This window comes from Hirundo rustica, chromosome 18, assembly GCF_015227805.2.
Source record: "Hirundo rustica isolate bHirRus1 chromosome 18, bHirRus1.pri.v3, whole genome shotgun sequence".
In the NCBI taxonomy this organism is placed as follows: Eukaryota; Metazoa; Chordata; class Aves; order Passeriformes; family Hirundinidae; genus Hirundo; species Hirundo rustica.
In genome coordinates, this window is record NC_053467.1 from 7,716,776 (window position 1) to 7,739,052 (window position 22,277).

General features: G+C 44.4%; 2 protein-coding genes across 4 annotated transcripts; one reads left to right on the plus strand and one right to left on the minus strand.

Annotated features, from left to right (window-relative positions):
* Nucleotides 1–487: 487 nt before the first annotated feature.
* On the minus strand, nucleotides 488–7,853 carry COIL (coilin). The gene is made up of 7 exons (XM_040081670.1): nucleotides 7,603–7,853; nucleotides 4,614–5,787; nucleotides 4,207–4,293; nucleotides 3,620–3,667; nucleotides 2,870–2,945; nucleotides 2,072–2,160; nucleotides 488–1,574 (listed from the first exon to the last, which is right to left on the minus strand). Exons 1-7 carry the CDS (start codon nucleotides 7,851–7,853, stop codon nucleotides 1,470–1,472), a joined length of 1,830 nt encoding a protein of 609 aa, XP_039937604.1. The 3' UTR covers nucleotides 488–1,469.
* Nucleotides 7,854–7,902: 49 nt separating this feature from the next.
* SCPEP1 (serine carboxypeptidase 1) lies at nucleotides 7,903–19,268 on the plus strand. Of its 3 annotated transcripts, XM_040081868.1 has the most exons (14): nucleotides 7,926–8,001; nucleotides 8,401–8,535; nucleotides 8,987–9,132; nucleotides 9,975–10,064; nucleotides 10,762–10,917; nucleotides 11,380–11,454; nucleotides 11,668–11,740; nucleotides 12,658–12,695; nucleotides 12,872–13,000; nucleotides 14,541–14,625; nucleotides 15,389–15,502; nucleotides 16,123–16,260; nucleotides 17,573–17,736; nucleotides 17,848–19,268. In XM_040081868.1, exons 1-14 carry the CDS (start codon nucleotides 7,950–7,952, stop codon nucleotides 17,911–17,913), a joined length of 1,461 nt encoding a protein of 486 aa, XP_039937802.1. In that variant the 5' UTR covers nucleotides 7,926–7,949; the 3' UTR covers nucleotides 17,914–19,268. The 3 variants fall into 3 exon arrangements, with proteins under 3 accessions (XP_039937803.1, XP_039937802.1, XP_058278927.1); XM_040081869.2 differs by lacking the exon at nucleotides 8,401–8,535 and having other exon boundaries at nucleotides 7,903–8,001; XM_058422944.1 differs by lacking the exon at nucleotides 7,926–8,001 and having other exon boundaries at nucleotides 8,405–8,588.
* The last annotated feature ends 3,009 nt before the right edge of the window (nucleotides 19,269–22,277 follow it).

Consider the following 22,277-nt stretch of genomic DNA (forward strand, 5'->3'; position numbering starts at 1 on the left):
GAGGTGGATGGGACAGGAGGGCTCTCGGCAGCTCCCTCCTGCTGCCTGCCCTTGGTCTGACTTGATTTGAGCAGTGAAGCAGTAGCTTCACGCAAACTTGGTAACAATGGGTAAATAAAACTCAAGATTTTACCTTCAAAACACCCTCTCTCAGAGGTGTATTTGTTTTCCAGCATCACCTGTTTGGCACAGCCAGTGCGACTCCGCATCCATTTGATTCAAGCCCAAAATGGACAGTAGGCAATGGAACAAGAGGTGCAGTGAAACACTTGCATTTAGCTTTTGCGACTAGTATTAACAACTAACGATTTCCCTTAGGAAAACAATCTTTCCATTACTCCCCACTGTCTGAGCATGACTGTGCTTGTGTCTGACTTCTTTTCATCCAGTTTGCAAGAACAGCCACATGAATCTAACTGAACTTTTCTCTAAAAAAACAAATCCTAGCATGAAATAATGGCATCTGAAGAGAACCACAACACACAAATTCAGTTTACTTGTATAAAAATTATTCCTTCACAAACAAAACATTTTAATAGGGCTGATGCAAAAATGCACTGTACTTAAATGGATTCATGCACTAAGTCAGAGTACATGACAGCTAAACAATAATGTACAATTTTCCAGGTTTTCTTTTGTATCTGGGGTTTGGGTTTTTTCCATGTCTTCTCTGTAGGAGTCCACTACCTAGGACAGGGATTATCTGAAAGTGTAAGACTTGCCGAGGCTCCAGGGATACAAGGTGCCCCCTCAATGCTAATAATTATTACAACTGTCAGTGCAGCGCCTTACCAGCACCTGGTGACCCATTCTGCTGCTGCAAAGGGGAGGAGAAAAGCAGCACAGAAACTTCAGCACTTACAGGGCAAGAGGGTTTGCTCCAGAACAAATAAAGGCTTTCATAGCCTACACAGATTAACACAGCAGGACACAATTGTGCCAGGGGTTTGTGCTAAATTCCTCTGATTCTAAGAAAAGTTGACAGTTGCCAGTGCTATTTATCTGGCTCAAAATTAAAGAAGCTCAAAATCCACAGGCTTTTCTGGACATGTTCAGGTGAACTCTTAAGTAACTGCAAAGTCACAGCATTTGTATGATGCTTGGCAGCAGCAGAGGGCAAGTTCTGCACATCAACAATACCTATAATTAATTTTTTAAAGAAAGTGACCTCTGGCAGTTATACAGCTCTAGCCAAACCCAGACATTTAAATAGTTACTCACAGTACAGGATTGTGTTTTATCTTTTAATCAAACCATTCCAGACCTGCAGCTTACTACAGTAGGATATAAACATTCAAACCAAACAGATCTATATTAGACTTCCTCTAATAAACAAAGTTTTCACGTATTTCATAAAAACATAGCCTAAGGGGAAAAAAAGTGTTTTTTAAGTCCGTAATATCCACCAGTGCACCTGCCACCCTCAGAACCAGAAGGCAGCATTTCACAGAACAAATCTGTACAACTGTTCACATTTTTTCACATCCTAGATGTTCCATTTTCATGCCGGATCCGTTAACTGGAGGCTCCACAATCAGTCTTGGCTCTATCAGCGCATCCCAGCTTTCAGTTATCTGAAAACAAACCACAGGCAGCATTCAGCAGGTGCCAGCAAGATGCGATTTCTGTGCCATTACGCTTCTGCCTAGACCTGAACAACGGCACCACTGAACCAAGATCACAGCTCCTTCTGTCAGTCACTGATCCTACTGATGATGAACCTCAACCTGACTGATGTCCTGGGTATGGAAAGGTGCAGGTAAGAACAACAGTGATGAAACGAAAAGCTGGTAGGAAAGGATCTCTATGAGACATGATGTTGTTTATTAGCCAAAACAAGAAGTTTGATGAGTGGCTGTGACCCCAGTTAATTGAGCAACATGAAAGACCGGGTTATTATGATATAAACATGCACATTCTTGCCAGAAAGGAACAATTATTTTTGCTTCCATTGAATTAAATCAGATGCATGATTACAAAGGGAATGTCCCTGAGGTGAAGAGAGGCAGGAAGCAGGGCAGGTGCCAGCTCTGCAGAGCTGGTGGCAGGACTCACAGCAGGCCCCACGTACCTTGGTGTCCTGAGGCACCGCGTACTCGACCAGCTCCACTCCATCTGCAGACTGGTACACCAGATCGAACTTCCCTGGCTCCTTAGCAGCTGAAAAACCAAACAACCAGCTCAACGAGCTACAAACCAAGGAAACTTTAAACGTTTACCACGAAAGCCAATCAAAAGCAGTTTGGCTTTGGGGTTTGTTTTTGGTTTATTTTTTTGTGCTCTGTGTCTGGGTTCATAATCGTAACAAAAGATCTTGAGGTAAAACTGAACACTACACACCAAAATTAAGGTAATTATCTGACTACTCACATGACAAAGTCAACAGTATGTTGCTGAAATTTGAGAAAAATGTACATTCATTAATTCTGGCTTAAATGGCAACTGGAGGATACACAGTTTGAGAAACATCATCATTTCAGGTCTCAGGAATTGCACCTTGTCATTGCAGGGACTCACTTCCACAGCCACTGAAGACAAATCATTATGACCTCAACACTTTCTCTGTATTTCCATAAAATAATTTCTTTCAGAAAATGATACCACAGTAGAGGTGAGTTGCTGACCACTCAAACTGACTGAAAAAAAATTATTTTGTAAATACCCATGAGCATCTTTCAGTTCAACTGGAAAGGGTTAGAACTTCCCAAATTAAATAGACTTTTTGAGGAGAGAAAGAGGAGGGGAGGGGTGTGTTGAGAATGAACCCAAGGAAATTTGGAATACTCCTGAAAGGTGAAGTGTTCCTTGGACTTCTGGTTTTCCAGGTGACAGCACGTGACAACAAGCCCTTGGTGACCCAGGTACGTACACTGTCCTGCTGATGTTGAAAGGATCTCAAGTTCAATCTGCTTTTTTTCAGCATTCCAACTGATTATTTTTGCCTCCTTCACAAAACAACAAGAAAAGAATCAGGTAAGACACACTTCAGCACAGGATAACTATTCCATATTTACAACCAGTGCGCTACTTGATTGCTGCCAGAGGAAATAAGTATATCTGGCTATCAAATTTTCCAGTCTCCATGTATAAAATCTACAAAGAATTAGTGCTCAGCAACCTGTAACTACGGGCATCAATAAACCAAAGTTACTCATTGTCACCAGCTTTGCAGTTTAAATCGGTTCTTACCCAGAAACCAAGTTATCTGAAGTAGCAACAAAATTTTACTTGTACCAGTTTTAAGAACTTGCCCTGGTTTCAAACAGCAGTAGACTCAAATACAGCTACATTTTGCTACTTGAGGGTCTGCATTTTTTGTCTTCTTTAAAATATTAATGAATATTAATAATCCTTGTAGTTGGTGGTTTGTTTGTTTTTGGCTTTGTTTTTTTTTTTTTGTTTTTTTTTTTTGTTTTTTGTTTTTTTTAGTAACAGCTACATTTTTCAAATTTTCAATTAGTTTTGGCTTCTAGGGTTTTGATTTTTACTGCTACACCAGGAATAGCATGTGGAGTCAACTGGACGCAAGGAAAAACACTGCACAACATCAAAATATCTAAGCCATACCTCACCTATCATAGTTCTGTGAGTGAATGAAGAGAGGAAAGAAAACCAGTACCTTATAGTCTGAAATTTCAGGACTGTAATTTTCAGTTAGTTCCAGGTGCTGTTGAAAGAAATACAAGTAACAAATCATAACCTTTCCCAATTTTTGATGATTCCACCTACATCCAGACAGTTTCTTCAGCAAGAGAAAAGTGCAAAAGCCAAGTCTCCTACTCCTGAAACACATGGTCCCAGGTGGACTTCCACGACTTGCTGCTCCAAAGGATTTATGTTTAGCTCAGGCTCTGTGAGAAGATCAGGGAGATGGATCCCAGTCTCCTCAGCTCCAGGGATTTAATTTTCATTTACTTTTTTATATTGCAGTGCAGTATAATTATTTGTATGGTAAGACTTGCAATAACATTTACACAAAAATCACATTGAAATTACAGCAGAGACAGCATTTCTTATGTTATACAAATATAGGAAGTCTAAAGAAATGCACTTAACTTCTGTATATGCTCCAAACATTTGTAAAAATCAAAGCCAGGCTTTACTACAAGTGAATTTCTTAGAGATACTGTTAGGTCAGGCACTTAAGAGTGGCCCAAATGAAGCAATTTTAACCTACTAACATTCAATACTTCTTTAGTTCTTTACCTTAAAGGCAATTATTTCTCCCACTTGGGGTGGAGCAGCTAGAAGAGGTAACACAGTATAGTCTCTTTTGGGAATCTCCACGGGATTCTGTGAAACAAAGAGTAACCCACTGGTTTAATTAGTGTATCAGTGAAAACAGAAGACAATGTTCATGCTGTATGGATTGCAAGAAGCTCTGAGAAGAGCAAGATACACGCTTTGGTTTTAGATGTATAATACAATCACTTTATTGTTGTTTCACAAACACGTCCTCAGGCTGACAAATGGAACTACAGTAAATAACAGTTAAGATCAGCCTTCATCCCACTAATCTATTTCTGCTGTTATGAATTACTCTCATCCTATAGGTTCTTTGTGCAGATCAAGCTGCCAGAGAACGGTGACCTCTGCCTGTGTCAATCACTCACCTGGACAAGTACAGAAGTGTTTGTTGCAGCTTCATTTAACTGCCTCTGTTTCTGGCCTTCACTGCTGTAGTTAAAGAAGAATCCAGGGTTTGCTCCTCTCCCGTGGCCCCTCATCATCCCACGAAACCCACGGCCCCTAGGTCCTCTCCAGAAGTTATCCTCTCCTGTTCCATGCCCCCTTCCACGGCCTGGGCTGGCAAACAGTCCTTGGACACTGGCTGGCAACTGTTTAGTGCAGTTCCTTACTAGGGAATTACCCAGTGCAGCACCTGCTGCAGATTTTTTAATGACAAGTGTGTCTGAATCTGAACTATCAGAGTCTGAAGAGGAGCTCTTTGCTTTGGGAGCCTTGGTGCTGGCATTTACAGCCACCACATGGTTTGGCACTGATTTTTCCTTCACAGTGCTGTCTTGTGCTGGTGTCACCTTCTCATCCTCTGTACTTGAGTCAGAATCTGAACTAGAAGACTGGGGTTTTTTAGCATTTTTATTAATTGCAGTCTTAGTCTTTTCAGTGTTAGACTTTACAGTCACTTTATTAGTTTCCACATCAGAATCTGAAGCAGCTTGGTATTTGTCTTTGGGAAGTGTCTCCACTACAGGTTTATGGGAAGATTTATTTTCCTTTACATTTAATTCACTGCTGTCACTGTCAGATGATGTGCTGGAGGAATCTGAAGCTCCCACCCTCTTTTTCCTGGACTGTGTTGTGATCTTTTTGGTGCTACTTTTACCAGAATTTAGAGAAAAGCTCTCATTTGCCTGTTCTAAAGCCATCTTTGCTGCAGCATCTTCTGTCTGCTTTTCATCCTTCTTTTTTGTTGCCAACTGCTTCTCCCTCTCTGTTTTTTTCACTTTTTTAGAATGGGAAGTAGAGCTCTCTTCCTTACCTTCTGCAAGTCTATTTCTTCCTCTAACTTCTTCCTTTCTTTTTCTTTTCGTGTACCTTTTCTTAGAGTCCCAAGTATCTACAGAGGTCTCTTCCCTACAAGAGGAATACTCAAGGTTTTGCTTCTCCTTTTTCTTTTTTTTCCTTTTATGCTTGCCTTCATTCCTAGAGAATTCTTCCTCATCCTGCTGGTGTCTGGGCCTTTTTTTGTCTTCTTTTGTTGTGTAAATAAAGCCATCATCTATCTCTTCATAATCATCTGCAACTATCTCTTCCAATTTTACTCTGTTAAAAGAAAAACCAAAAGCCACCATTATGTTCAGCATGATGAACACTTTTCCCTACATGTGAGTGGCTCAGGCAAGTTTCCCTAGAGTGAAGATGCTCCAGCTCTTCCCTGGACAGTCCGGAACCCTCCCCTGCAGGCACAGGCCCCCCTTCCATCTCTGGGAACATTTCCACCCGCTTGTCCCCCTCCATCCCTTTCGGACATGCTGGGGTGTCTCAGGTGTTGGGAATCAGTGCCCGTGGGCACCCGGCTCCCGCTCCACCGCCCAGGGAAGGAAGAGCTCAGTTCCCCTGGGGATGCTCCATCCCTGTCCCACCAAGCCCTCGTGGGGATTCACAGAATCCCAGAATGGGTGAGGCTGGAAGGAACCACAGTGGGGTCATCTGGTCCCACCTCCCTGCCTCAGAGAGTAACCACAGAGCACAGGGTTGTGTCCAGAGGGCTCTGGAATATCCCCCATGAGGCGATCTTCACATCCTCTCTGGACAATCTGTCCCAGCTCGTGGTCCCTGCACAGGGAAGATGCTCTTTCTCATGGTCAGGTGGAACTTCCTGGGTATCAGTTCCCGCCCGCAGCCTCGTGTCCCCGGGTCACAGAACCCGGTCCGCCCTCTCGGCACCGCCTCTACACACGGACGGACGGTGATGAGGTGGTGTGTGGGACTGACCCCCGATCCCGCTGTCCCGGTTCCAGGCCTGATCTCGTGGTCCCAGTCCTGCTGTCCTGACCCCGGTCCGGATCCTGCTCTCTCTGTGCGATCCCGCTGTCCCGGTCCCTATCTCGCTGTCCTGCTCCCTGTCCCTATCCCGGTGTCCCTATCCCGGTGTCCCTGTCCCTATCCCGGTGTCCCTGTCCCGGTGTCCCTGTCCCGGTGTCCCTGTCCCTATCCCTGTCCCTGTCCCTATCCCTGTCCCTGTCCCTATCCCTGTCCCTATCCCGGTGTCCCTGTCCCGGTGTCCCTGTCCCTATCCCGGTGTCCCTGTCCCGGTGTCCCTGTCCCTGTCCCGGTGTCCCTGTCCCGGTGTCCCTGTCCCGGTGTCCCTGTCCCTATCCCGGTGTCCCTATCCCGGTGTCCCTATCCCCGTGTCCCTGTCCCTATCCCTGTCCCTATCCCGGTGTCCCTGTCCCGGTGTCCCTGTCCCTATCCCGGTGTCCCTGTCCCGGTGTCCCTGTCCCTATCCCGGTGTCCCTGTCCCGGTGTCCCTGTCCCTGTCCCGGTGTCCCTGTCCCTATCCCGGTGTCCCTGTCCCTGTCCCGGTGTCCCTGTCCCGGTGTCCCTGTCCCTATCCCGGTGTCCCTGTCCCTATCCCGGTGTCCCTATCCCGGTGTCCCTATCCCGGTGTCCCTGTCCCTATCCCTGTCCCTGTCCCTATCCCGGTGTCCCTGTCCCTGTCCCTGTCCCGGTGTCCCTGTCCCTATCCCGGTGTCCGTATCCCTGTCCCGGTGTCCCTGTCCCGGTGTCCCTGTCCCTATCCCTGTCCCTATCCCTATCCCGGTGTCCCTGTCCCTGTCCCTGTCCCGGTGTCCCTGTCCCTGTCCCTGTCCCGGTGTCCCTGTCCCTATCCCTATCCCTGTCCCTATCCCGGTGTCCCTGTCCCTATCCCTGTCCCTATCCCTATCCCGGTGTCCCTGTCCCTGTCCCTATCCCTGTCCCTGTCCCTATCCCTGTCCCTGTCCCTATCCCGGTGTCCCTGTCCCTATCCCTGTCCCTGTCCCTATCCCGGTGTCCCTGTCCCTATCCCGGTGTCCCTGTCCCGGTGTCCCTGTCCCTATCCCGGTGTCCCTGTCCCTGTCCCGGTCCGGTCCGTACCGCAGCGAGTCGTTGTCCCGCACGAGGCGCGCGCTCTCGGCGGGCGGCAGCAGCGCCCCCTGGAGGAAGAGGCTGAGGCGGGCGCGGCGGCTGAAGCCGAAGCGGTGGCGGATGAGGCTGAGCAGGTCGGTAACGAGGCGCGCCTGGCCCGGCTCCAGCAGCAGCCAGCACAGCGCGCAGCCGGGGCTGGCCGGCGGAGGGTGGTCGAACACCAGCCGCAGCCGCACCGGGCCGCCGCCGGCCGCCATCATGGAGGAGGAGGAGGAAGAGGCGGAGGGGGCGGGCACGGGGGCGGGGCCTCAGGGCAGGGCGGAGCCGATCCCGTGACCCCGGGAGCTGAGGGAGCGATGGGGCCGCTCCGACTTGGGGTCGCGCTGTCCGTGCTGCTGCTGGCGGCAGGTACGGGACGGTACGGGACGGGACGGGACGGGACGGGACGGGACGGGACGGGACGGGACGGGAGCGGGGCCAGGCCTCCGACACGGCGCCCCTGTGTCCCGCTACCGGGCAGAGCCCGGGCTGAGCCGTGGGAAATTCTGCTTGCCGAGGTGGCGGTCGGGAGGGACGGAGAGGGTGGCGGGAGGCCCGGCGGGAGCAGCAAAGTCTGGCCACCGTGGCTTGGAAAAGCCTTATTGCGCCTACTCCAGTGCGCTGTTGCCTTCTGCCCTGATTCCTGAGATAAAGGGATGGAGTGTCGAAGGTCTGTTCTCTGTCTGAGATTGACAGTAGACTGACAGTGTAAGGTGACCAGACTTTACTGGCTTAATTGAGTTTAAATTATATTTTGGATTCTTTTAGAAGTGATCCTCTGTCTATGTGCATATGCACTCCTTGGGGACTGTGAAGTGATGCGGTCTCCGCAGACGCCCAGGTCAAAGTACCGGGATGAGCTCAGTGGATCGGGCCATGGAGCCAATAACGCCAAGGCTGCGGGTTCGATCCCCGTACTGAGCGGTTCACTAAACAGCTGGATTCCATCTTTTTAGGTCCCTTTCAGCTCAGATTATTCTGTGATCCTGGTCGAAATTGCAGCTGGTTATGGGAGTTACTCCATTGGGGTTAGTGGGGTTGCGCCCTCAGCCGAGGCCTTGAAAACACTTCAAGAACAAATTATTCAAGCAATTGGGCTGTTATTCCGGTGGCAGCTCTAACACCAGGCTCTGATAAGGAAGTACTTAATGACACACTTCATTCATTGACGATAACTCAGCTGTGGGTGGGGGTGTAAGTATAGGCAGGTTTCTTATAGTAATTTTTTTTAATAGTAGCAGCGCTTCTAATTATCACACCCAAGATTGAAATGTCATGTTTGGAACAATTCTGGTGGAAAGCCCAAAGCTGAGCCTTTTTACCTAGCTGATTGTTATTTTGATTTCCTCTCAAGGTGTAGTTCTGAGGCAGCCCCAGGAGCCCAAAGAGGTGTGGGGATATGTGGAGGTTCGCAGCAAGGCCCACATGTTCTGGTGGCTCTACTATGCAAATAACCCAACCCAACACTTCACAGAGTTACCTCTCGTCTTGTGGCTTCAGGTAAGTTTTGGTTAGAGACATCCAAGCAGTAATTCTTTCCATCTGTACTTGGTTCAGTCTGATATTATGCAGCTCTACGGAAACACGATTCTGTTCTAAATGCCTCACCTTGTGAATGAGATGGGGTTGGGAATAACAAGGATGATTTAATTCTGCAGTTTTGGGGTGTCCCCAACTGCTCACATTCCATCAAGTTCGAGTGCACTAACAGAAGTTTTCCTTTCATACAACGTTGTGGGCTTTGTGTATTGTAGTTTTGCAGCTCCTTTTCTGGAGAGTTTGAAGTCTAAACAATGTTCAGAGAGAGAGTGTAGATAAAATAATCAGAGATTTAGGATGATTTCTAAATGGAAACAATCCCAGTTTAATAAAAGTGATGGCGTGTTCTCCACAGTACATTTCAGAAGTTAACATTGAACAGAATCACTTGAGAACTTGTTCTTATTCTTTCTAAGTTATTTCATGAGAGTGAGACCCACAAGCTGTACATGCTGATTAAGCTAATGACTTGCAAAGTTAGCAGGTAGTTAACTTTTGCACTCTATATTCAGGGAATGAGGTTTTGAAACTGTGCTCACATAGCAAGCAGCTCACCAGAAGCTCTCACAAGTCAGTGACTGTTTCTCTGTTGAATTCTTGCTTTCAGAAATGTCATGTGTGTGCATAACCCAAGACCATGAGGAGCAGAGCCTGCTCTGCAAATTAACATGTAGTGCAAAAGCCATTTCTAAAAATTTACAATCTGTCTTTCTACTTACTGGCTGGCTTGGATTTTTCTTCCATCTGTCGTATCTATGCCATGCTGCCTTGTAACATCTTTGTCCTTTGGTATTTCCCTGCAGGGAGGTCCAGGAGCTTCAGGCTGTGGATATGGGAACTTTGAAGAGATTGGTCCATTAGACAAAGCATTTAAACCAAGAAATACAACCTGGGTACGGTAGAGAGTTCAGCTTCTAACTACTAATTACAAATGTTTGTTTGCTTGTGTATGCAGATGATCACTGCAAAAAAACACAGAAGTTTTTCATTTAAAGTTTGGTAGAACTATAATATTTCAAGTTAAAATATTGTGGTTAATAAATTAGTTTATAGGAATAGCTTTGTTTAGAACTGAGGGGTAGACATACTCATTTGATGAAGTATGTCTGGTCTTCCATTAAATTGTGAAATACAGATGTTTGGGAAACAGAGAGCAGGGAAATTGTAGAAAGTGTTATTTCAGATCACAGCTTCATTGTGTGCAGTCACAGAGCTTTTTCTGGGTGTCTGGCAGTGTAAAACCTAGAGCTTGTAATTACAGGTCCGGTATGGCCTTCAAGGGAAAACAAATTACAGCTGCCTGTGAAGGTAGTTTAATTAGTGCAATATATTTGTTCTCTGAGCTACCGATAGTCAGAAGTATTCTGGAGTTCCCTAGGTGACCTGCCACTGGATCACTGGGACTTCTGGGGTGTACTTCTGGTTACAGATTGGGTAAATTGAAGGACTTTATGTTGTACCTAATCTTTCTGCAAGTTTTTTCAGGTCCAGGGACTTGCTGGCTCAGTTAATCATTTGTGCCATCAAAACTAAATTTCTTTGCTGGTGGTGAACTGAGGTTTTATACAAACCTTCTTTCTGCTTCTACAGTTGCAGGCAGCCAGTATCTTGTTTGTGGATAATCCTGTGGGCACTGGATTCAGTTATGTGGATGATTGCAGCCTGTTTGCCCAAAACCTTACCACAGTAGTTTCTGATATGATGGTTTTTCTTGGAGAATTCTTCAAGTGTAGAACAGAATTCCAGGTAAGTGAATTGAATTCTTGTTTATTGTTGTATTTTTCTCTGCTTTTAAATTGAATTAAAAAATAATTAGAGAACAGACTTCCGTATGAGCAGTGTTTTGCTGTTAGGTAGTGTTTGGTGCAGGTAAAACCACTGTCTCTTACTTTCCACATTTCAAAAGTTGTATCTTGATTTTGGGGTTAGTTAGATAAGCATTGGGGTGGATTAATGTCTGTTGAGTGATCAGAGCAGCATATGTAGGATCGCAGCTACTTATGGTTCCAAAATACTTCCAAACCAGCTGCAGCGAATCACCAGGATGTTATGGAAACCTTATATGCTGCTTAAAATAAGAAAAACATTAAATGTTTGATGGTGAGAGGTGAACAGCTGGTGCCTAGGTCCTGTGGGATGTGGGAGATGGTTGGAGGTATCTTCTGCTCTCTGCCCAATTAGTTCCTTGTGTGGCTTTTCTCTCCCCAGACCATCCCATTCTACATATTTTCTGAATCTTATGGAGGTAAAATGGCTGCTGGGATTGCTTTAGAGCTGCACAAGGTAAGTACTTGGAGGATATAGTTCCCTTTTCACTTTAAAACCTGTAGTTCTACAAATACTTTTATTTTCTCAAATACACTGTCCCTATTGCCTAATTCACAATGCTACTTACTTTTTTCACTTAAAGAAAATTGATTCTAGAGTCATGAATAGCTAACTAAAATTTGATTCTTGGTTTGTTTTTTTGTTTTGTTTTTCCTCTTATTCACAAAGGCTGTTCAAAAAGGGACCATAAAGTGCAATTTTATGGGGACTGCTCTTGGAGACTCCTGGATTTCTCCTTTGGGTATGTTTAAACCCCTCAGACTGTGGATGATTTGTTGTTGTTATTTTGTGTTGTTGGGTGTTGTAATCATTCCATGAGTGCCTAAAGTCAAAAATGCCATCCCTGCCTCAAGTGAATTAACTCTCTAGTGAGTCTGGTAAATCAAAAAAGAAATGCTCAGCCCTGCAACCTGCAAGTGAAGAGTCTCTTTGGAATGTATCTAGATTAGGAAAAGTCAAAGAGCAAAGGTCAGTGAGGAGCACACTTTTGTCTGAAGTGGAGGGATAGTGAAATGTCTCTACACATCTCCACAGCCTCTGAGGTGTTTTGTAAGAGTCCTGTGCTTAAATATGGCCACCAAATGATTCATAAGGCTGCAAGTGAGATTTGTATCTGGTGGAGAACAAAAAGCAAATTAAAAGGTCCTTCAGTGGGATTGGCAAGGACAGGCTTCACAGATTCCCTGCAGCACAGGACAATACCAAGCAAGCTCTTATCTGCCTGCCATCAGCTGATCCTTGAGATTTTACAAACAAAGTTATTATAAAGCAGATTTGTTTTATAACTCAGTTGCTCCCTTGTGACTTTTCAAACAGATCAGTTTAGATAATTCCTATGCTCTTGTTAGACCTCTGCCCATGTTCTGGCAACGTGCTGCAATGCTGGGGGGAGAACATTTTGGTAAAAACATGTTGGTTGCTTTAAATAAATTTCACTGGTTAACTCGTAAGAGATTAATGATGTTGCAGTATTTGTAAAGAACCTGCTCTGTGGTACATAACCTTAGGGTTAAACAGAGCTGACTGTGCCCTTTTACTGATTAATTCATCTCCATTTAATTTTCTCATAAATATTGTTGCCCCAGTAAAGGAAAAGTAAGTTACATCTTATGCTATTGAGTGATTGTCAGTTTGATGTTTGAAATCTGTTCTGTTTAGACTCTGTGCTGTCCTGGGGGCCCTACCTTTACAGCACTGTAAGTACCTTAAACTCTTGGTTCTCACCTGATCCTTGTGCTGCCATACAGTACAAATGGGTGCTGAATTTTAAGATTACCTCTTGGCCTGAATAAAACCTCGAAAGTATGGAGGCTGTTAGCAATAAATGGATGTGGAATTTTAATTGAAACTGTCCTTTGTGTTTGTCTTCCAGTCTCTCCTTGATGATAATGGTCTAGCAGAGGTGACTGCTGTTGCCAAAGAAATAATGGATGCAATAAATAAAAATCAGTATGGGCTGGCTACTGAGCTCTGGGGCAAGGCTGAAGGTGTCATTGAAGAGGTGAGATCTTTGGCTAACATTAAGAACTAGCTGCTGCCTGGGGAAGGCACATGATTTCGAGTTATCCTTTCTATGAGTGCCGAGCGGGCACGAATTCTCCAACCCTCTGCCCAGTCACTTTTGCCAGGATTTGTTTGATCCCAATGCTGATACAAAGGAGTGTTTGCTATGCCCCGCTGCGTGAGTGACAGAGAAAGTGGACAGGACAGCCCTTGTGGTCTTCCAGTATTGCCCTGAGCTTTCAGCATACAACTAGTCCTCTTGATTTTCACAGTTTCAAATTAAATAATCTATATCTCCTGGAAAACTTTGAATATGGAAAACTACATCCAGCAAGACACGAATTTGAAATGCACACATCTCTATTTGAAGAACTACAATAAGTGCACAGGGTGGAAAGGAACCTCAAGTTATGGTCTATTACTGTGGGTCACTGCATCTCGTTACTTAAAAAGTTCAAGCATAAAAGATTGGTAAAGTTTTGCTTTTGTTTCTCCTCTTAAAAGGTTGCTTGAAAATTTCATTCTTTGTTACATCTCATTCTGTAGTACATGGAAAGCTCTGGCTTTCTTGGACAGACAGGCTAATCTGGAGCCACTTCCTTTTTTTTTTTGCCTTTTTTTTGGAGTGTGGGGTTTTTTTTGGGGGGAGAAGGGTGTATGGTTTTTGTGGGTTTTTTGTTTGTTTGTCTTCTAGGTTTTTGTTTTTTTCTGTGTTTCATAACTGACAGTTCCTTGCACATTGTTGGTTTCACTTCTTGCTGTTTGGAAGGAACTTTTGGTTCCTGTTTTACTTTTCATATCTGCTTGTCTTCCCCTCTCAGTTGTGATGGTGGTGGCAGGTGAAGGCACTGCAGTTCTTCTGGGGTAGCTGTTGTGACCTGATTTCGGCCCTAAACATCAGAACTTTAAAATCTCAAAAATCAAGTAAAGCAGGGCTTCAAGAATCTGGAGTAACGTCCCTATTGGCAACACTGCTCACGTTTGTCATTGGATGCAGGCAGCCTCTGTCAGCTGCATCAGAGCTGCCAGTCTGCAATGCTTGGGCACATCCAGCTGTCAGCAGCTCCGGAGGAGGGGTGGCTCATACCCATCACCATGTTTTTGAGGAAGGATTTTAGATTTTGGAGGAATGTTGGTTGAAAGGATATTGACTGAGAGCAGCACCAGTCTAGACCTGGCAGTAGGGGCTGTCTGAGGGCATCACCTGGCACTGCAGCTCTCTGTCATGGGTAATGCAGGGCAAGACTTCCTGTAGCTTCACATCTGCTTCAGAGGAGTAAATAACATCTCTGGCACAACCCACGTGTGGACAATACAGGCTTGAGGAATTGCTTTCCCACTTCTCAAAGGAAATGTAGAACTGAAGTTTTTCCACAAGTACCTTCCTGGTATGCAGGTACAGTGACAGGTCACAGGGTCCTTTATTTAGGATTTACTTACCTCTTTTTCTTCTTCTTCTTTTCTTTTCAGGAAAGACTGTTCTTCGTCTCTGAGAAATGTTTTTCTTAGTGTTACTGAAATTAATCTTGTGTTTTCAGAACACAGACAATGTGAACTTTTATAACATCTTGACTAAGGAGGTTCCAGAAGTGAAATCAGATGAACAAGAAAATCTTCATCTCAGTAAGTTGTATTTAAATACTTAAACTTCTGAGGCCCTGTCTGTCAAGTCACATACCTTCAGCTCTGGCAGAGGAAAGAGCCTCAATGTAGCACATCCTCAAAATGGATGTTGATATTCTCCTGAGCAGAACTTGTTTGCTGTTGCATAAATAGAGGCAGGTAGGAATGTGGAACAACCCTATAGATGACACCTCCACCTATACATCCTGCACAAATTACAGCAAGGAAGCAGTCAGTATAATTGCAACATCATTTTATGACCTTTTAAGTTACTTCCTCTTATTGTCATTCATTTCTGTCTTTAAGAAAGGACCCAAAAGTGTCTCACAGTATAAACAGTCTGATGAAATTCTTGCTCCATGATTTTTGTGCATCAATGTGAAAACCACATATGTAGAGTTTCATTCAAGCTCTTTTTCTGTTTTCTTCATAAGGGAAGGTGAAATTGACTCCTGAAGGTAAAGCATTGCAGCTCAAAAATAACTGGTCTTTTGAGAAGAGCCAGGTGGTTAAAGCAGAAGCCGATGCCCAGAAAAAGTGCAGTGTTAGCCAAAATTAGGAATGGATAGGTTCTTCCTGTATCATCCTGCCCTAAATAAGGGTTGACTTCAGTGGTTTCTAGTAAAAGTAAGCAAATCTCTCTCTGTGGTGTTGCATTTTCATTAGAGAAGGATTTGTTGGCCATGATTGACACTGAAGATTGTTTTGTGCAGGATGGTGTCTTAACTGTGCCACTGATCAAAGTGTGGTCTCTCTTTTTCAGTGCGGCTTTACCAGCGCCATGTCAGAAAAATGCATCAGAGCAGCCTCGATGAGCTGATGAATGGGCCCATCAGAAAGAAGCTGATGATCATTCCTGACTGTGTGAAGTGGGGAGGTACTTTCCTGTCTGCGACTGTGCACCTGTTGTTTATACTATTGCGTCCTGTAGGAAAATACTCTGGGAACTGGTCACACTCAATTGTCGTTATCCATGAGGCTGAGGAGGGGATTTGTTCTCAGAAATGAAGATGTTGTGGGGCAGGCCTGTGGGAGCAGGCATGGTTCTGATTCTGCTGCTTGTATCTATCTTTTGCCAAGTAACTAGAAAGGTAGGGGGAGGGAGGAAGATCCTCTGTATTTTCGGAATTGTTTTTTGTCTTTCATGCAGTCTTGCTGGAACTCCTGTCAGCTTTTCTCTGCCAGAAGTCTGGTGTCATGTAATGATGCATCTTACGCAGGAGGGGGTGTAAAAGAGGCTTAAAGGGCTGATGTCAGCACCCTGTGCATGTAAATAGGAGCCAGAAAGTACAGCACTGTCTATGAGCTCCAGTGGGAGCACAGCTGCTGTCTGGTCCTCCTGTTCTTCAAACTGGTGAATCACTGATGCTGCTTTGAGCTAGGACTGCTTTTTGTGCAGCTGTGAACTCCATTTTAGAGCCTTTAGCCCATGCTTCTGTCCCAGCTTGGGGATGCCATCCTTCATCACTTAAAATTTGCCTTTCTGGTTCCAACCAGGTCAGTCCAGACAGGTCTTTGAGAACATGGCTGAGGACTTCATGAAGCCTGTCATCGATATTGTTGATCAGCTTTTGGCAGCCAATGTCAGTGTTACAGTCTATAATGGGCAGCTGGACCTCATTGTTGACACCATGGGTGAGGAACTTCTTGACTGGGGGTGGAAACAGAGCATGTGATGAATGGAATGTGGAGTTTTCAGTATATTGGTACCAAATTTTTCCAATCTCCTGAGCAAACCTCTTACCTAACTAGCAGTACTTAAATACTACAGTCATAAATGAGCAGCACTTAGGATGTTTTGCTTATATCCCTCTGAGAGAGGCAAATCCTTTAGCTCCATTATACTGTTGAGAAATAGATCTGCAACATCAGTAATTGCTTGTTTCAGTGAAGCTAATAATTCACTTAATCTTCCTGGATAGGCACACAGATGTGTATGTGTGTATGCTCATTCATGGGCAAAGAATGCTGGTAATTAATGAGGGAGGGTGCAGTGGAAGAGTGATTGCACCTGCTCTCTGTGTATGTTCCTGCACACCTTGGGCTTTGTTTGTTGCTGGCAAGATGCTGGTTTGGTTCAGGGGCAGTTTGGGAGCCAGGCCAAGTGCTACTGAAATGCCTCACAAGGTTGCTGTGCTCCCTTACACTGGTCTTTTCTCACTGAGTTAAAGAGTCTGCAGTCACGGACTCCACAAACACTTTCCTATGTTGTGAAAGGCTTTATTCTTATGTCTCTGTCCAATTAGATATTCAGATGCCCTTCATGAAAAACACAGCAATCAATAAATCCAGGAAACACAGTATTGAGGATGTCAAAACAGATTAGCAGTTAGTGGTGCTCCAGTTTATCACATTTTGGTGTAAAACTGAGCTGTAGTTAACATGTAAATTCTTCCAATTCACAGGTGGGCTAAAGCTTTGTCCCCCTTGGAGTCCTGGAATTGGTCTTGTTGCTGTCTTGTCCTCCACTTCTCTAGCAGCACCTGGAAACAGAAAGCCTTTCCCGTCTCCCCTCAATGAGTGTCTAACAAACAGAGAGTGCCTCTTCTGATTTCCTGGAGGGGGACTTGATATGGCTGATCCTTCTCCATGGCAGGACATTCAAGGAGTTTGAGGTGCAAAGTGAAATATGTTGGAATTTCTAGGGCTGCAGAGCCTCCAAGAAGCAAATGTTCAACTTGTACAGTCCTAAATCCATTTCATACACACCTTCACTGTTTACTTATTCCCTTCTCTCCTCCATTGGTTTGTTTCAGTTTGTCCTGAACTTTCCTAGGCATAACAAAATTGTTTTTAGGATCTGAGCACGCAGACTCTGTGCTAACTCTGCTGTACTGGTATCCAGTCCAGGGGGCATCCAGCTGAACTGGACTCCCAAGCTGCTGTGGAACCAAGGATCAGTAATTTCCAAGTACTGGTGATCAGTGCTATCTCTTATCTCCAACAGGCCAGGAGGCATGGATCCGGAAACTGAAGTGGTCTGATTTGGACCAGTTCAGCCAGAAAAAGTGGAAGGCGCTGTATGTGTCTCCAGAATCCACAGAGACAGCTGCTTTCCACAAGGCCTATGAGAACTTCGCTTTCTTCTGGATTCTCAAGGCTGGGCACATGGTAAATTATAAAGTCCTTGGGGTGGAATCAGCAAGAAGACTGAAGATGTGTGTGTAGCTGCTGTCTGCTTCCTTAGAGCAGCTGCTTATCCTGTGCTTTTCTCTGTGCTAGGTACCAGCTGACCAAGGAGAGATGGCACTCAAAATGCTCAGGATGGTGACCCAGCAGCAGCACTAGGGGAGGGGAGCTCAGCTGGTCTGGCTTCCTACCCAGCACCAGGGCTCTGGAGGAGTGTGAATCTGGGATCCTAAGCCAAAGGAGGCAACAGTGGCTGTTTGTACACACAGCCTTCCTCATCTTGCTGATACTGAGCACAAGTGCTGGTGGAAAGGCATTTTTTTCCTTGAATGAGTTACTGCTTTTGAATTTTTAAGCTGTGATTTGCTGCCTTAACACTGTTCATAAATGACTTCCCGAAGGAAGTCCCCTGTCCTAAAGAACAAACCCCAAACCTTTGCCTTGGAAGGATTTTGTGCTCTTGCCCTTCCCTGAATGCTCCCTTGTCTCTTTGCACACCAAGAGTAAAACTGATTTGACTTGATTTGCGTTGCGTTCCTCTGGGAGAGCTAACCTGCTTCATGAGGCTGTGGAATGTTCCTTCCATTGTCCTCAGGCTTCTGCTTGAGTCACCTCATTGGCTGGATTACAAACTGAAGACATGGAAATGCCAAACAGAGGACCTGTCCTAGAGGAATCACAGTCCATCTCATCCTGCTGAGGTTCCTGAATTAGGATCCGGGTTTCTTCAGACTTCCTGTCCTATGGAGAGAGAAAAACATCCCCCAGAGGAGGATTTGACCCTTTTCATCTGACCATTTGTTTCTTATTTCCATTCTTAATGCTCACTACTCAAACTTTGCCTTTATCCTCAACACCTAAAGCACATCCAGCAGGAATTCCTGCTTTTCTGTATCCTGAAGCAGAAGCCTGTTAATACCCTCTTGTACCAATGAGTCCAACAGACAGAAGCTCTCAAAACCTTCTGGGTTTAGCCAGAAGGAAAGGAGCATTATTTGAACAATAATGGCATCATTCTGAAAGGAGTGTTTAAAAGAAGGATATGTTTAAAAGAAGGATATACAAAATCTTTATCCATGTCTTTTAGAGATTTTTTTTAAAGTCTTGCAGAGAAGTATTATTTTGAAACTTTTTTTTTTTTTAATAATACATAGTCAAGAAGAGACTTGGTCAGACATCATTTGACTTTTGCTATGGAGAATGAAGTAGTTGTTTTTTATTGGTGTCTGATAGGAGGCACAACAGCTACTTCTAGCTGTCAGAATCCTAAATAAATAGCAACCTCTCAATTACTCCAGCCACTGAAACTGTCATGAAATACCTGTTAGCATTGTCTTAGCAAGAACTGAGGCACAGTGCTGTGTGAGCACACATGCAATCATCCAGCAGCTGCACTATTGGCTCCTAATAATTGCTTTCCTTTTTCATGTTCCCTTCTTGCATTCTTGAACTTTAGCAATGGGAATCCACATTTGGTTTTTTAAACACCTTTTTCAATAAATAAGTCTAATTCATCTCTCTTCAGCATCACATTGATTTCACTGCTTGAAAATGACATCTTTTCTGTTTTGGATTTTAGATGAACAAGAGGAGGTTGCTACCAGTGTGTAAATTTGCCTATCTGCATTCTTTGAATATTTTTAAATAATTTGCCTAGCAAAGCAGTATGTTTTTGCCTGGATAATGTGCTGGTTTGGGCTGGGATAGAGTTAATTTTTTTCCTAGTAGGTAGTATGGGCTTGTTTTTGGATTTGTGCTGGAGATGCTGATAACACAGGGTTGTTCTAGTTGTGGCTGAGCAGTTCTGACAAGACCTTTTCTGCCCTCACCAGACCCCACCAGTGAGGGGCCTTTTGGGAGCAGAGGGAGTTGGAGGAGACCCAGCCAGGAGGATTGACCCTAACTGACCCAAGGGATGTCCCAGGCCAGGTGGTGTCATGCTCAGCTGGGGGACAAGAAGGGAGGGGTGACACTTGGGGGGGGACATTCTCAAGTAAGAGCTGCATGTGATGGAGCCCTGCTTCCTTGGAGACAGCTGCACACCTGCCTGCCATGGGAAGTGCTGAATGAATTCCTTGTTTTGATTTGCTTGTTGCCTATTAAACTGTCTTTATTTCAATACGAGTTTTCTCACTTTTACCCTTCAGTCTCTCCCACATCTGTCTCGAGGGGAAAGTAAATGGGTAGCTCTGTGTTGTTTGTTTGCTGGCTAGGGTTAGACCATGACAGCAGTTTGAGTTGGCTGGTCCTCAGTCCTGATATGTACAATATTCTGCATTAATCCTAAATTAATTTGATAGGGCTTGATAGAGAAAATAACTGAGAAGGTGGTCTCTCCAGAAAGCAGCATTTAGTGCTGTTCTCCCCCCTCTTTATCAAATGAGACATTGATTCAATTGCCATGGGCTGGTGCTTAGTCACAGGCCTGAGGCATCTGTTCCTTTTCCGGCTTTGTTTTAGCTTCAGCAGGTTTTTCTGTTGGCAGAGACAGCTTGTGAGGAAAAAAGATGGTGTCAAGAAGGCTGGTGGTAACGATTTGTTGGTTTTAGGGACTATGCCAAATCTAAATGTGCTAGAATAAAAACACTTGCCCATGGAGACAGGCTTTTAACTAGGGTTCACTTGCATCCACCCCATCCAAATGAGTGCAAGATTGACAAAGACTTTAATGCTGACAGTTTTGGTTTAAATCCATGTTGCTTATTTGCATTATCTAGACCAAGTTCCTTCATCTTCCAGCAGAAGACAAAGGAGAGTCAGTGGAAATTAACTGGATTTCATGAAACTGAGCACAACCTCTGAGGGAACAACTCTGCTCATGACAAACAGGATTTTTTTTTTTTTTTTTTTCCCTACCACAATATTTATTGTGACTCCACTTCTGGATGTGCACAGCTGTCCACCTGCACACAGAGAGGGGAGCCAGAGCAAGGAGTCACTGAGACAATCTCAGCAAACGAGCTGGGACAGTAAAGGCTTTGTCACTGGTGTGTCACAGCTCTAGATCATCATAAAGGTAGGTCACCTGTCCAGCAGATGCTGTAAGAAATCAGTTCCTTTGAAAGGAGTTCAAGTCCCACTGTGTATCTGATTGGCAGTGATGTAATTTGTCCACTTTGATTTCATGCACTGTGCCTTTTCCAGATAAGGGCAGTCACTTGGCAAATCCATCAGAGTGATTCATTCTAAGTATTAATAAGATGCTTTACAGATGCTGGATCAGTCAGAAGAAAACAGCCCAGTGTTTGTATTTCATCCTCTGCAGCTGCAGGCTCTGATTGCATAGGTAGCCTGACAGCCACTGATATATTTTGCTCACCATCAGTTAATTTTCACAGAAACAAATCTCTGTTAAAAATCAGTAATTCAGCACTGCTGCTTCAGCATGAACAGTTCTGGCTTTCTGTAACAATGTACTTTTTCCAAGCCAGAGAAAGAAACCTAGAAGTTTCTTTCAAAGATGCAACAAAAGAAGAATATCTGTGCACTGAGGCAAGATGGAAATCTTGGGGCACTTCATTGTCATGTTGTGTCTATTATCCTGTAAATATTCTTATGTATGGCAGCACAATTTTTATGTGTCACTTCTGAACTCTGAAACATATTCATGTTTTTCCAGAAGGGATTCAGGAATGGAGTAGTAATTTATCTGGCCCACAAACTGATGCAGAAACAGTAAGAACTTGAATAGAGCAGAGTTCACCCTCACAAAGTTTCTCTGAACCTCTTGTGAGCATTTGCTGTATTTGATATTTAAGGAGTAATTATTGGTCTTGCGGAGGAACAAATGAACCATTTGGTCATTGCTTGGGGAGGATTTTTTTCTTTGTGGTGGGTGATTGAGGTAGGAGAGAACCATGTTGGCAAGGAGAAGAGGTGTGTTAGCATAAATGGCCTAATGCAGCAGTTTTCAACCAGTCACCTAAAACATTACCAAGGCAAGTGAAGCATCCTTACATATTTCATATATTGACCATTACTCTTCACTGTGTTTAAGTAATTCAGTGGCAAGCATTAGCAGAATTGATTATTGAATTAACAACCAATGGTAGTTAATCTAAATCAGTTGGGCCTACTGCTAAGCCACAGGGGACTTCAGAACTTCCAGCATTGGTCTGAAATGCTCCTAAAGTGGTAATCTTGAGGACATGCATTTTTTTATTCCCTCCTCCTAACCTACTTGAGGCTGGAAAGTAAGGCACTATAAGGGCACAGCACTGCCTCAGAAGACCAAAAACATACAGATTCCAGCTAATGTGTCACTGGCTCTGCTGTTCAGTATTTCCATCTCATTATTGCACAAAACTGGATGCAAAGTACACTTGTGGTAAGGCAAGGTTTAGGATGTAGGACTTGTCCAAATTTTACTTGGATGTCACATAAGCAAACACAACTACAGATTCACAGGGGACTTGAAAAAACAAGGCCAGAGTAACTGTACAGCAGAGAGGCAAACCACATGTTTACTGAATCTGATTCAAATTCAAGAGCTCATTTCTATTTCTCCCCTAGTTCTTATCCTT

Excerpts from the sequence above, each read along its gene's own strand:
- COIL (XM_040081670.1), bottom strand. The coding sequence starts at position 7,853 with ATGATGGCGGCCGGCGGCGGCCCGGTGCGGCTGCGGCTGGTGTTCGAC. Across the intron at positions 3,668-4,206 it reads GAGAAATAATTGCCTTTAAG|CACCTGGAACTAACTGAAAA; the intron begins GTAAAGAACTAA and ends TTCTTTCAACAG. Across the intron at positions 2,946-3,619 it reads CTGAAATTTCAGACTATAAG|GAGGCAAAAATAATCAGTTG; the intron begins GTACTGGTTTTC and ends TGTTTTGTGAAG.
- SCPEP1 (XM_040081868.1), top strand. The coding sequence starts at position 7,950 with ATGGGGCCGCTCCGACTTGGGGTCGCGCTGTCCGTGCTGCTGCTGGCG. Across the intron at positions 8,002-8,400 it reads CGTGCTGCTGCTGGCGGCAG|AAGTGATCCTCTGTCTATGT; the intron begins GTACGGGACGGT and ends GGATTCTTTTAG. Across the intron at positions 13,001-14,540 it reads CTGAAGGTGTCATTGAAGAG|AACACAGACAATGTGAACTT; the intron begins GTGAGATCTTTG and ends TTGTGTTTTCAG.